General features: G+C 38.6%; 1 protein-coding gene across 3 annotated transcripts in view; it reads right to left on the minus strand.

The window, feature by feature from the left end:
- NAA50 (N-alpha-acetyltransferase 50, NatE catalytic subunit) overlaps positions 1 to 14853 on the minus strand; it is a 37975-nt gene that overhangs the window by 10985 nt on the left and 12137 nt on the right. For 2 of the 3 annotated variants that reach the window (XM_064281101.1, XM_064281043.1), the window contains exons 2-4: positions 1339 to 1475; positions 788 to 907; positions 12 to 78 (exon numbers count right to left, since the gene is read on the minus strand). In XM_064281101.1, coding sequence (XP_064137171.1) covers positions 12 to 78; positions 788 to 907; positions 1339 to 1475 — 324 coding nt within the window. The remainder of the gene's footprint in view (positions 1 to 11; positions 79 to 787; positions 908 to 1338; positions 1476 to 14853) is intronic. The other variant, XM_064281161.1, reaches the window with a different exon arrangement.

The raw sequence follows: 14853 nt of genomic DNA on the forward strand, positions 1-14853 counted from the left end.
ATTTTACTTACAGATAGATGTTGTCAAATGTGCCATCTTTTTCGCAGATGTTTAAGACATGATTTAACATCTTAGTTCCTATAAGACAAATAACAAATAAGCAACCTCACAGAATCAACCTTTCATGTACACATCTGTTTATTATCTTACCACAGGTACTTATTGAGTGTTAACAACATTTATAAGGTGCACACTGTTGTCAGCTGCCACTGAGTTGGCTCTGACTCATGGCAAGACATTCTGATTTCACAAAATTTTGTTTTCTCTCACCAATATTCATATACGGTTCAAAATGATAGGAAAAAAACAATCTTTACATATAAGTTCTTCCAGGTAGCAAAAATCCAGAAAAAGCAAAATGGGACATAAATAACAAAGCCGTATAGGGCTTCCAGCTGAATTACGTTAAGAAGTAAACATTAGTTATTTTCCACCTGGAGAGTCCCTCGGTGGTGCCAACAGTTAACGCACTTGGCTGCTAATCTAAAGGCTGGCAGTTTGAGTCCACCCAGAGGTACCTGGAAACAAAGGCCTGGCAACCTACCTCTGAAAAAATTGGCCACTGAAAACCCTATGGAATACATACAGTTCTACTCTAACATACCTAGGGGTCAGCTCGAAGACAGCTGCTTCGGTTTTAAAAAATTTTTAGCCTAACTTACGTAACTCAGTAAGCCCTTCCCAGTATCCCTAAAAGGAATGGTTTTTGAGTAATTAGGTCAGGATCAGTAACGACGTATTTGGGTTTCTTTGAAGATGTAAAAACAAAACGATCAAATAATTTTACCTATTCCTAGCCTTCGGTAAGGTGCCAGACATCCTAGAGTCATGATGTAAAGTCTCTTCTGGTTCTGTGAATGATCCACCCTACAGCACACCGCACCTACTGCGATATCATTAAAATACGCTGCCAAGGAAAACACAAAGACTTAAAGTCCAACGGATAGAGCAACACATTTTATTTCATGTTCTCCTCGTCTTCTATAGGGACAAAATTGTCGCTATCAGCATTAAACTTAAATAGCTACTCTACGAAAATCATACAGCCCCAAAACCTCCTACCTTGTCTTGGAAAATTTAAACCTCCCTCTAGAATAAAGCTAAGGAGTGAAAACACACACAGGCACACACTAAACAATAAGAAAAAATATTTAGCATTTCCTTTTCAAATTCAAATATTTTATTTTGATTTCTCCAAGACTTTTCTCAGAAGCTAGGACCACGATTCCTCCCATGTAAAACAGGACTAAGTTATCTCTATCTGGCTCTATTATTTAAAAAACAGCGACCAAGAACACGAATTGGCAAATGAAGGGAGGGAAAAAAACCGTATTATACCAAGTTTTGCTAGCTCGCCAACCTCCAGCACATCCTTGTAGAACTTGTCATTGTAGCTGACTGGAAAGATGACTTGGTTTAATCTCTTCAGCTGCTTAATATTGTGGGGTGTCACATCTCCCAGCTCGATCCGGCTACTGGAACAAACCAAAATGTACTCAATAACTCAACAAATGACATGAAGCTAATCATATTTTAAGGCGAACCTGCTAAAAAGGTACCAAGTTTTGTTTACATTATCAAATCCAATCCTTTCACAGTGACTATATTCCTATAAAGATTACCATTTATAAACAAATTTTGCCAGTCATTCAGCCCACCTTCTACTTACAGCTTTCATACAATGTATACATTTAGGGACAAATACAGTACACAAAAATTCCTACGAAGGTTGGAGTAATATTCTACAATACCAAACTATCCCTTTTAGACACTATAGGCATACACTGCTGATCAAAAAGACTTGGTAACACCTAAAGTTGACAAGGGGGTGGCAGATGACTTTTATACCCTGCTGATGGGTACGTAAATAGTTACAACATCTCTGGAGGACAATCTAGCACTAAGTATTGAAAAGCCTAAAAAGCACATTCCCTTTATCCAAATAATCCTACTTCTAGGAATTCCCTGTAAGAAAGCAATCCAAATATGCACATAGAACACTTCTGGTCCAGAAGCAGAGCCATAGGGCAGGATTAAAAATTCAGATTCCTGGACTCCACCCCAGACCTTAAGAATGAGAATCTCTGGGGATGGAACAAGACAACCCACATCACAAACGACAGTCTGAAATTACCTATCAAGAATGAAGAGTGTATTTACTATGACAGTGCCCCCCCCCCCGCCCCCGCAAGGCTGCTCATGTGCAGGTAAATACCTGATGGGATTTAGTTCCTTGGTTTGGAGGGTTTAGGGTCATGGTTTCATGGGATATTCCAGTTTATTGGCCTAGTATCATGTCTAGTGTTTCTAGTTCTACTTCCCCACGTGGGATCTATGTCTTCTGTAACTAGGTTACATCTCATTCGGTGGACAACTCCCCCCTTTATTAAAGCACACCCTGGCTCCCTAACCTTTAAGGCGGAAGTAACAAGACATTTCACCCCAAATCCTTCTCTGATTAAAATCTCCTGGGCTCTGGAGGCCCTGTGTGGAGCAAAAGGTTTAGCACTCGACTAATAGCCAAAAGGCTGGGTGTCTGAACCCAGCCAGTGGCACCTCAGATGGCAGGCCCGACGATTTGCTTCTGGAAGGTCACAGCCATGAAGACCCCACGGAGCAGTGCTACTTTGCACACATGCCGTGAGTCGGAACTGACTCGACAGCAATTAACAATAAAATCTACTGGGTTCACTCCTCCACCTTCCACAACTTAAAAACATTAAAAAAAAAATTTGCAGACACTGTTATCCTGAATACGGGATTCCTTAAAATACAAGGATCATGTCTTATCTACACTGTCTACTCAATTATAACTATACTCTTTAATTTAGTATGGTACATAATACAAAAACTGGGCATATTCATTTATTTAAATATAACATATTCAAAACACATTGTTTAAAAATTACCCATTTCATTTTTTAAAAAGAAAGCTCCACTTTTTCTATTTTAAAAGTGACCAAAAAATTATAAAGTTTTATTATAAACAATAAATGTAACTTAAGAACCCAGAAAGTCAGGCTTCTAAATTATATGTGCAAGAACTTGCGGCTTTTCTAAATTTTAAGAACGATTTCTAGGTAATCAATCACCAGGCTTCAAATACATTTAATTTTTAAAAGAAAGATGAAAACCAGCTCTTTCTTGACTTCTGACAGGAGGGAATGGCGGTTACAGTCCTGCTCCTGTTGTGGTGCCGGTGAGTAGGCTCCAGCTCAGGGGACCCTGGGTACAGGACGAGATGCTGCCCAGTCCCGCGCCGTCCTCACAACCTCTGCTGTTTGAGCCCACTGTTGCAGGCACTGTGTCAGCCCATCTTGTCGAGGCTCCTTCTCTTTTTTGCTGATCATCTGTGGTATGCTACATTGGGTCTGCTAACAATTTAACCACAGAAAAGCTCGCAGGAGGGCAGGCAGATCAAGCCTGTAAGGAGGACACAATACTGAATTCCACATCAGGGAACAGGGCAGTGTATCCTTCTCTGCCCTAATTAAACAAAATACACGCCTTTTTTTTTTTTTTTGAAGTTTAGCACCACAGAAATGACTTATGAAGTGAAAATATCCTGGACAATCACGACCAAAAACAAGTTTGATGTATATAGTCTTTCAATTTTTTTCTATAAACATATGTACGCACAGAAATGCAATACTGTAAGTATTGTTGTTGCGTTGCTATTTGAAAAAGAAATTAATCGAGTGTGATTATTACTAAGCTGCCAGACTAAGGTAGAAACAAATTTTCAAAGTGTCTATTAAATGTAACTTTGCCAGCAAATTCACCTTCAAATATAGTTTAACTTTCACTAACATGATTATGTTTGACTGAAATGGGATACTTCTGTAGTCCTGATCAGTTAGCTCCAAATTATTTTAAGATGTGGATATTCTAAATATATCAGCGTAATACCATCAACTTGCAAATACAATTTCACAAAGAACGCGTAGCGTTAAAGGTATAAACAGAGAGATATGTAGACATGCGAAGAAAATGAGAACATCACTCCTTTGTGAACCAAAAAAGCTTTTTAGAAGTTAAAAGAACTTCTAAATTAAAAGTTAACAGAAATTCCAAAGTTCTTACTAAAAAATTCCTTTAAGAACAGAGGTTTTAAGAATTCTTCGGTGATAAATTTTTCTAGAGTTCCAATGAACATAATAGCTGCCTATCCAAAAAGTATAAATCACTTCCAGTTCAAGAAATATCTGAACACCTATGTGCTGGGCACCTTGAGTTTACACCAAGTAGGAAGGACAGGTTTACCAATATAACGTGCTGGTAATATCACATGTACACAAAGTACCAGAATGGAGGTGACCCTGGAAAGGTTTTGAAGGATGACTAAGAGTTTGTTATGTGGTTAAAGACGAGAGAGCACTCTAAGACAAGGGTAGAGAAAACATGACCAAAATAGCAAGGATGTATTCCCAGAAATATATAGGCAGTCTGATACGGCTAAAACATAGCTCGTGTGGTATGTGGAAGGGGGCAGTGGAGAGGAAGCAAGGAGAACCAATTTCATAAGGGCCTTGCACATCAAGATTTTGGTTTTCTTCTCGGTCTATACTTACTCTCTTGGTGGTGCCACACAGTGTAATCTAATGGCTTTAATGCAGTCAACTTAGTAGCCTAGAGCTCACCCCTTAACTCCAAACTACCATATCCAAAGCCTCACCTAACAGCTTCACCTGCCTCTCTAGTAGACACTTCAAATGAAACACATCCAAGACTAAATTCCTAACCTTTCTCCCCAAATCAGCTTTACCTGCAACCGTCCTCATTTCATTTGATGGCCTCTCCATCTTCAGCGGCAGCTAACTCTCTGCCCTCCTTTAAGTATTTGTTCAAAGGATACCAGAGGGCTTACTCTACGTACGCTTTTTTTCCCTTGTAATATTTTTGATAGGCTTTTGTATCAAGATTATTTTGACTTCGAAGACAGTCTGGAAGTGTTTCTTCTTGCTCTTTAGTTCTGTCAATGTTTGACTTATGCATTGTCAAGTTACGTAATTAGGGACCAAATATTTAGGACTGTTAGTTGTTCATGAACTGACCCCTTCTTTGCTTTGAAATGTCTGTTTCTGGTAATGTTCCTTGTCTCAAAGTCTGCTTTGTTTATCGATAGTTTATTCTAATCAGTGTTGCACAGTGTATCTTTTTATATCCTTTTACTTCTAACTTTCTCATGTCCTTATATTTAAAGTACTCTATTCCTCTTAAGTGGCCCTGGTGGCGCACTGGTTAGACGTTCAGCTGCTAACCAAAGGGTTGGTAGCTCGAGCCCACCAGCCACTCTGTGGAAACCATACGGGGGCAGTTCTACGCTGTCCTAAAGGGTCACTATGAGTTGCAATCAACACAACGGTAATTTTTCTTTTTTTGGTATGTCTCTTATGGAGCCCTGATGGCAGTTTTTTTTTTTTTTTAACAAGTGTTTGATTTATTTAGTTGCATATAGAATCACACTCTGTTCAAGCATCTTTTTTTTTTTATTAACTTTTACTGAGCTTCAAGTGAACGTTTACAATTCAAGTCAGTCTGTCACATATAAGTTTACATACATCTTACTCCATACTCCCACTTGCTCTCCCCCTAATGAGTCAGCCCTTCCAGTCTCTCCTTTTGTGACAATTTTGCCAGCTTCCAACTCTCTCTATCCTCCCATTCCCCCTCCAGACAGGAGATGCCAACACAGTCTCAAGTGTCCACCTGATATAATTAGCTCACTCTTCATCAGCATCTCTCTCCTACCCACTGTCCAGTCCCTTTCATGTCTGATGAGTTGTCTTCGGGGATGGTTCCCGTCCTGGGCCAACAGAAGGTTTGGGGACCGTGGCCGCCACGATTCCTCTAGTCTCAGTCAGACCATTAAGTATGGTCTTTTTATGAGAATTTGGGGTCTGCATCCCACTGATCTCCTGTTCCCTCAGGAGTTCTCTGTTGCGCTCCCTGTCAGGACAGTCATTGATTGTGGCCGGGCACCAACTAGTTCTTCTGGTCTCAGGATGATGTAGGTCTCTGGTTCATGTGGCCCTTTCTGTCTCTTGGGCTCTTCGGTGTCGTGTGACCTTGGTGTTCTTCATTCTCCTTTGATCCAGGTGGGTTGAGACCAGTTGATGCATCTTAGATGGCTGCTTGTTAGCATTTAAGACCCCAGACGCCACATTTCAAAGTGGGATGCAGAATGTTTTCATAATAGAATTATTTTGCCAATTGACTTAGAAGTCCCCTTAAACCATGGTCCCCAAACCCCCGCCCTTGCTCCGCTGACCTTTGAAGCATTCATTTTATCCCAGAAACTTCTTTTCAAGCATCATTTTTTAAGCATCACAGTAGCTGTACTTGGTGAGCGGTTCACTCTCAGGATCACTGCACAGCTGAGTTAGAAGCAAGTTCCACGCTCTTCTTTGTCTGTCTCCACCTTAAAACTGAGCAAAAACGTTTCCACGTCTTCTTTTATCCATTAGCCGAACAGAGTGGCTGGCAGGCAATGGGCACTTGGTGTAATTGGTTCATTGCAAACATACAAACAAAAAAGCAAAGCCTGCTCAGGTCTTAACCTTTAAGGGTTTTGCCATAGGACCCTCTGCCTTAAAGCATTAAGTTTGAGAAGAAATAGAAATGTAAGTAGTATTAAAGCAAGTTTGTTTTTTACTTTACAATTGTAATACAGCTAATTATAATATGCTGACAGGCATCTCTTTAAAATGCCATTACTTTTTGGCATCGTATTAATTAGGTTGGAAAGGCTAGGAGGGTAAAATCAACTACACTGAGAAAATATGGATTTTGATTAAGAGAAAAGGGTAGGTTATTTTTTTTTTAATAATTTTTATTGTGCTTTAAGTGAAAGTTTTCAAATCAAGTCAGTCTCTCACAAAAACCCATAAACACCTTGCTACACACTCCCAATTACTCTCCCCCCAATGAGACAGCCCACTCCTTCCCTCCATTCTCTCTTTTTGTGTCCATTTTGCCAGCTTCTAACCCCCTTTACCCTCTCATCTCCCCTCCAGGCAGGAGATGCCAACATAGTCTCAAGAGTCCACCTGATCCAAGAAGCTCAATCCTCACCAGCATCCCTCTCCGACCCACTGTCCAGTCCAATCCATGTCTGAAGAGGTTCCTGTCCTGGGCCAACAGGAGGTCTGGGCACCATGACCACCGGGGTCCTTCTAGTTTCAGTCACACCATTAAGTTTGGCCTTTTTATGAGAATTTAGGATCTGCATCCCACTGCTCTCCTGCTCTCTCAGGGGTTCTCTGCTGTGTTCCCTGTCAGGGCAGTGATTGGTTGTGGCCAGGCACCGTCTAGTTCTTCTGGTCTCAGGCTGATGTAGTCTCTGGTTTATGTGGCCCTTTCTGTCTCTTGGGCTCGTAATCACCTTGTGTCCTTGGTGTTCTTCATTCTCCTTTGATCCAGGTGGGTTGAGACCAATTGATGCATCTTAGATGGCTGCTTTCTAGCGTTTAAGACCCCAGATGCCACTCTCCAAAGTGGGATGCAGAATGTTTTCTTAATAGATTTTATTATGCCAATTGACTTAGATGTCCCCTGAAACCATGGTCCCCAGACCCCTGCCCCTCCTACAATGGCCTTCAAAACATTCAGTTTATTCAGGAAACTTATTTGCTTTTGGTTTAGTCCAATTGTGCTGACCTCCCCTGTATTGTGTGCTGTCTTTCCCTTCACCTAAAGTAGTTCTTATCTACTAATTAGTGAATTCCCCTCTCCCACCCTCCCTCCCTCTCCCTCCCAACCACAAAAGAATGTTTTCTTCTCAGTTGAAACCATTTCTCAAGTTCTTATAATAGTAGTCTTATACTATATTTGTCCTTTTGCAACTAATTTCACTCAGCATAATGCCTTCCAGGTTCCTCCATGTTTCACAGATTCCTCACTGTTCTTTATCGATGCGTAGGTATTCCATTGTGTGAGTATACCATAATTTATTTATCCATTCATCCGTTGATGGGCACCTTGGTTGCTTCCATCTTTTTGCTATTGTAAACAGAGCTGCAATAAACATGGGTGTGCATATATCTGTTCGTGTAAAGGCTCTTATTTCTCTAGGATATATTCCAAGGAGTGGGATTGCTGGATTGTATGTTAGTTCTACTTCTAACTTTTTGAGGAAGCGCCAAATCGATCTCCAAGGTGGTTGTACCATTTGACATTCCCACCAGCAGTGTAGAAGTGTTCCAATCTCTCCATAGGCTCTCCAACATTTATTATTTTGTGTTTTTTGGATTAATGCCAGCCTTCTTGGAGTGAGATGAAATCTCACTGTAGTTTTGATCTACGTTTCTCTAATGGCTAACGATCGTGAACATTTCCTCAGATATCTGTTAGCTACCTGAATGTCTTCTTCAGCGAAGTGTCTATTCATAACTCTTGCCCACTTTTTAGTTGGGTTGTCTTTTTGCAGTATCCTGTAGATTTTAGAAATCAGGCACTGATCAGAAATGTCACAGCTAAAAATTTTTTCTCAGTCGGTAGGTAGTCTTTACTCTTTTGGTAAAGTCTTTGGATGAGCATAAGTGTTTGATTTTTAGGAGCTCCCAGTTATCTAGTTTTTCTTCTATGTTCTTTATAATGTTTTGTATACTGTTTATGCCATGTATTAGGGCTCCTAATGTTGTCCCTAGTTTTTCTTCCATGATCTTTATCGTTTTGGATTTTATATTTAGGTCTTTATCCATTTTGAGTTAGTTTTTGTGCATGGAATGAGGTATGGGTCTTGCTTCATTTTTTTGGAGATGGCTATCCAGTTATGCCAGCACCATTTGTTAAAAAGACTGTCTTTTCCCCATTTCACCGTTTTGGGGCCTTTGTCAAATATCATCTGCTCATATGTGGATGGATTTATGTCTGGATTCTCAATTCTGTTCCACTGGTCCACGTATCTGTTGTTGTATCAGTACCAGGCTGTTTTTACTACTGTGGCAGTATAATAGGTTCTAAAATCAGGTAAAGTAAGGCCTCCTACTTTGTTTTTCTTTTTCAGGAATGTCTTATTTATCCGGGGCCTCTTTCCCTTCCATATGAAATTGGTGATTTGTTTCTTCATCTCATTAAAGAATGTCCTTGGGATTTGGATTGGATTGCATTAAATATATAGATCACTTTTGGTAGAATAGACATTTTTATAATGTTAAGTCTTCCTATCTATGAGCAAGGTATGTTCTTCCACTTATGTAAGTCTCTTGGTTTCTTGCAGAAGTGTACTGTAGTTTTCTTTGTATAAGTCTTTTACATCTCTGGTAAGTTTTATTCCTAAGTATTTTATCTTCTTGGAGGCTACTGTAAATGGCATTGATTTGGTGATTTCCTCTTCCATGTTCTTTTTGTTGGTGTAGAGGAATCCAACTGATTTTTGTATGTTTATCTTGTATCCTGATACTCCGCTGAACTCTTAGTTTCGGTAGTTTTCTGGAGGATTCCTTAGGGTTTTCTGTTTATAAGATCATGTCATCTGCAAATCGAGATACTTTTACTTCTTTCTTGCCAATCTGGATGCCCTTTATTTCTTTATCTAGCCTAATTGCTCTGGCTAGGACTTCCAGCACAATGTTGAATAAGAGTGGTGATAAAGGGCATCCTTGTTTGGTTCCCGATCGCAACAGGAATGGTTTCAGGCTCTCTCCATTTAGGGTGATGTTGGCTGTTGGTTTTGTATAAATGCCCTTTATTCTGTTGAGTAATTTTCCTTCTACTCTTTATTTTGCCGAGTTTTTATTATGAATGGGCGTTAAACTTCGTCAAATGCCTTTTCTGCATCAATTGATAAAATCATGTAATTCTTGTCTTTTGTTTTATTTATGTGGTGGATTACATTAATTGTTTTTCTAATGTTGAGCCATCCCTGCATACCTGGTATGAATCCCACTTGGTCATGGTGAATTATTTTTTGGATATGTTGTTGAATTCTATTTGCTAGAATTTTGTTCAAGACTTTTGCACCTACATTCATGAGGGATATAGGTCTATAATTTTCTTTTCTTGTGGTGTCTTTACCTGGTTTTGGTATCAGGGATATGGTGGCTTCGTAGAATGAGTTCGGGAGTATTCCGTCCTTTTCTATGCTCTGAAATGCCTTTAGTAGTAGTGGTGTTAACTCTTCTCTGAAAGTTTGGTAGAACTCTGTAGTGAAGCGGTCTGGACCAGGGCTTTTTTTTGTTGGGAGTTTTTTGATTACCTTTTCAATCTCTTCTTTTGTTATGGGTCTACTTAGTTGCTCTACCTCTGCTTGTGTTAGTTTAGGTAAGTAGTGTGTTTCTAGGAATTCATCCATTTCTTCTAGGTTTTCAAATTTGTTTAGGTACAGTTTTTCATAGTAATCTGATATGATTCTTTTAATTCCAGTTGGGTCTGTTGTAATATCTGGTTGCAGTTTTAAAAGCTCAGGCTGCTAACCAAAAGTCGGCAATTTGACACTGCCATCTGCTCCTTGGTGTGTGTCTCAATCATTTTTTTTTTTTTCATCAAAAGTAGTGCCAAACATTTGGAAGTAAGAACAGTCACTTCAACGTAGTTTAAATGTTACCTAAAGCGAAGTGACTGGAGACAATGTTAAACGGATGAAAACAACTGAATAGTAGAGTGGGACTGAACCTAGTCTTTTTACATCAATTTATAAGGAAAGAATTCCCTTTTGTAACATATGACTTTAAGAATTGTTTCCTGGAACACAAATCTAACGCATCATGGTCATCCCTTGATCACGTGAGCACATCAGAAACCCAATAATGCCTGCAGTGAAAAGATCTAAGAACAGAACTATTATTAGGAGCACTTGAATTTTAGTGCTAAAAGAACAGGAGCCCATAACGATGTCTGTGAAAAAATTACCAAGAAAGCAGGAGAAAAACCTGGAGAAGCAGTGTCATAAAACCCAAGACTGGCCCCTCCAAACCTCACCAGTTAAAGTATCAGATCTTCAGACCCCAACTTGGAATCTACTCTTGTACCTAAGCACGTTACATAAACCATCCAAATTTAACAACCATCTAATTAGTAAATGTGTAAATTTCTTAATCTGAAAAATCTGATGAGGAAGAGAGAGGCTGAGAATGGGCACGGAGAAGTGGAATAGGCCATTTGAAAAAATATGCTATATGATCAGAGCATATTTCACTTAAAATGTTACTCATTTCCCCCACAGCACAGTGTGTTACATTATAGCTTTAACATATGTGACATAACTAGTATAGGAAGGGCTGTGACTCAAGTCCAACTCTGAAAACTGTTTTTTTCTTAAACTACTACACAGATTTTTGCTTACTTCAGATAAGATTTCAATAATTTAACAATGTAGACTATCTTAATTTATCAATGGGCTAAGAACTCTCCTCTGTAGATAAGCCCGAAATTGCTGGCCTAAAGTAAAATAAGCCATGTAGTCACATCTATTTGATTTACCGTTTTTTTTTTTTTTTTAATTAAGTTGGCTGCCAATACTTAAATCCTAAGATTTTACGCAATGCCTAAATTTACAGCTTTTCTTGCTTTGCTCATTTACCTCAACTGTTGGCATTCGAGTTTACTACCCTAGCTATAGAAACTGAAGAGAGCAGTTATTAAACTCAGTTATTCTCTTAGCTCCAATAAATTCATGTAGCATGCTATTCTTTGTTTTTGAAACCCATAACACTCAAACCCCAAGATACCTGTATACCAAAGTTTTTGGACTAGGGACCTACAGACTGTGATATAAACAATGAAGAGCAGTTCTAAGAGTGCCTAGAGAGATTTGTGCTAAATCCTGGGAAATGCAGCTGCCTGTTCGCCTCTTTACAGAGTCCATTAGTCATTAATTTCTCTCAGCGCCACAAGATTAGTCTGCTACTCAGTCAAATCTCATATAATCTTTGGGCTTAAAACATGGCAGTAGGAAAACTTTACACTTGGCCTATAAAGCAAGCGGTGTGATGAAATGCGACGGTGAACGCTTAAGCATTTGGCACGGTAAGATCACGTAGTTAGCACTCGATATTAGCTATTAAAGGTAAAGCCAATTATGTTTATAATTTTAAAAACAAAATTTAGTGGCAATATCCTGAAAGACCACAAGATGGGGTATGATGCCACAAAAGTTCATCCTTTGTCAAGCGGGACTTCCCAAGTTATAAAGCAAAAAGAAAAAATCAAATATAGAGAAACGTAAAGCCTGTCTATACTTTTTTTTTTTATATACTTTAGATGGGTACTAGGTGCACCTCGGCTCTAAATTTTAACGAGTCGGTCACTTCTTATGCAGAGTGTTTGATCTGGGGGGGCCTTAGAAATCACTGCTTCTGTACTCCTTCATTTTACAGACATTAAACACAATGCCCAAAGAGACAAACTTGTCTGTGTTATATAGCCAGTTACTGATAAAGCCGGAATCAGGCCTGTCTTTGAATTCCCATTTTAGTGCTAAATTAGGCATATCATACTCCTCAAAGGAGTCATCTTTACTCTTCAAGGTTATTAAAAAAAGAGAGAGAAAAAAAGATATACCTACTTGGGAATTCTTTGATATGTTATTGAATTCTATTGGCTAGAATTTTGCTGAGGATTTTTGCACCTACATTCATGAGGGATATAGGTCTATAATTTTCTTCTCTTATTGTGTCTACCTGGTTTTGATATCAGGGATATGGTGGCTTCATAGAATGTGTTAGGTAGTATTCCGTCCTTTTCTATGCTCTGAAATGCCTTTAGTAGTAGTGGTGTTAACTCTTCTCTGAAAGTTTGGTAGAACTCTGCAGTGAAGCGGTCTGGACCAGGGCTTTTTTGGGTTGGGATTTTTTGATTACCTTTTCAATCTCTTTTTTTGTTATGGGTCTACTTAGTTGTTCTACCTCTGTTTGTGTTAGTTTAGGCAGGTAGTGTGTTTCTAGGAATTCATCCATTTCTAGGTTTTCAAATTTGTTAGAGTTCAATTTCTCATAGTAATCTGATATTTTCTTTTCAGTTGGGTCTGTTATAATATCGCCCATTTCATTTCTTATTCAGGTTATTTGCTTCCTTTCCTGTTTTTCTTTTGTCAGTTTGGCCAGCGGTTTATCGATTTTGTTGATTTTTTTCAAAAACCAGCTTTTGGTCTTGTTAATTCTTTCAATTGTTTTTCTGTTTTTTCTATTTCATTTAGTTCAGCTCTGATTTTTATTATTTGTTTTCTTCTGGTGCCTGTGGGTTTCTTTTGTTGCTCTCTATTTGTTCAAGTTGCAAGGATAATTCTTTGATTTTGGCCCTTTCTTCTTTTTCGATGTGTGCATTTATTGATATAAATTGGCCTCCGAGCACCGCTTTTGCTATGTCCCAAAGGTTCTGGTAGGAAGTGTTTTCCTTCTCATTGGATTCTATGAATTTCTTTATTCCATCCTTAATGTCTTCTATAACCCAGTCTTTTTGAGCAGGGTATTGTTCAGTTTCCAAGTGTTTGATTTCTTTTCCCGTTATTAATTTCTACTTTTATGGCCTTATGGTCAGAAAAGATGCTTTGTAATATTTCAATGGTTTGGATTCTGCTAAGGCTTGCTTTATGACCTAATATGTGGTCTATTCTAGAGAATGTTCCACGTGCACTAGAAAAGAAAGTATACTTGGTTGCTGTTGGGTGGAGTGTTCTGCATATGTCTATGAGGTCAAGTTGGTTGACCGTGGCATTTAGATCTTCTGTGTCTTTACTGAGCTTCTTTCTGGATGTCCTGTCACTGAAAGTGGTGTGTTGAAGTCTCTCCTACTATTATTGTGGAGCTGTCTATCTCACTTTTCAATGCTGATAGAGTTTGTTTTATGTATCTTGCAGCCCTGTCATTGGGTGTATAAATACTTAACATGGTTATATCTTCTTGGTGTATTGTCCCTTTAATCATTATATAGTGTCCTTCCTTATCCTTTATCATGGACTTAACTTTAAAGTCTATTTTGTCAGAAATTAATATTGCCACTCCTGCTCTTTTTTGATTGTTGTTTGCTTATCTTTTTCCATCCTTTGAGTTTTAGTTTGGTTGTGTCTCCAAGTCTAAGGTGTCTCTCTTGTAGGTAACACATAGATGGATCTTGTTTTTTATTCCATTCTGCCACTCTCTGTCTCTTTATTGGTGCATTTAGTCTATTTACATTTAGGGTAATTACGGATAGGTATGAATTTAGTGCTATCATTTTGATGTCTTTTTTTGGGTGTTGACAGTTTCTTTTTCCCACTTAATTTTATGTGTTGAGTAGATTTTCTTTATATTGTCCGTTCCTCATATTTGTTGTTGATTTTGTTTCAGCTGAGTCTCTATTTTTCCCTTGTATTTTATTTTGGTAAGTAGGATAGTTTGCCTCCTTTGTGGTTACCTTATTATTTACCCCTATTTTTCTAAATTTAAAATTTTTATTTCTTTGCATCGTCGTATCTTCCTCTCCATATGGAAGGTGTATGATTACATTTCTTAATCCCTCTTTATTATTTTAATGTTGTCTTCTTTTATATAATACCATCGCCTTTATTCTGTGTTGGGCTTTTTTAAATCTTGCTTTGTTTTTTTGGATTTCCCTGTCTGGGTTGACTTCTGGTTGCTCTGCCCAGTGTTCTAGTCTTGGGTTGATACCTGGCATTATTGATTTTCTAACCAAAGAACTCCCTTTAGTATTTCTTGTAGTTTTGGTTTGGTTTTTATGAATTCCCTCAACTTGTGTTTATCTGGAAATGTCTTAATTTCACCTTCATATTTAAGAGATAGTTTTGATGGATATATGATTCTTGACAGGCAATTTTTTTCCTTCAATTTTTTAAATACGTCATCCCATTGCCTTCTTGCCTGCACGGTTTCTGCCAAGTAGTCCAAGCTTATTCTTATTGGCTCTCCTTTGTAGGTG

This window comes from Loxodonta africana, chromosome 1, assembly GCF_030014295.1.
Source record: "Loxodonta africana isolate mLoxAfr1 chromosome 1, mLoxAfr1.hap2, whole genome shotgun sequence".
Lineage (NCBI taxonomy): Eukaryota > Metazoa > Chordata > Mammalia > Proboscidea > Elephantidae > Loxodonta > Loxodonta africana.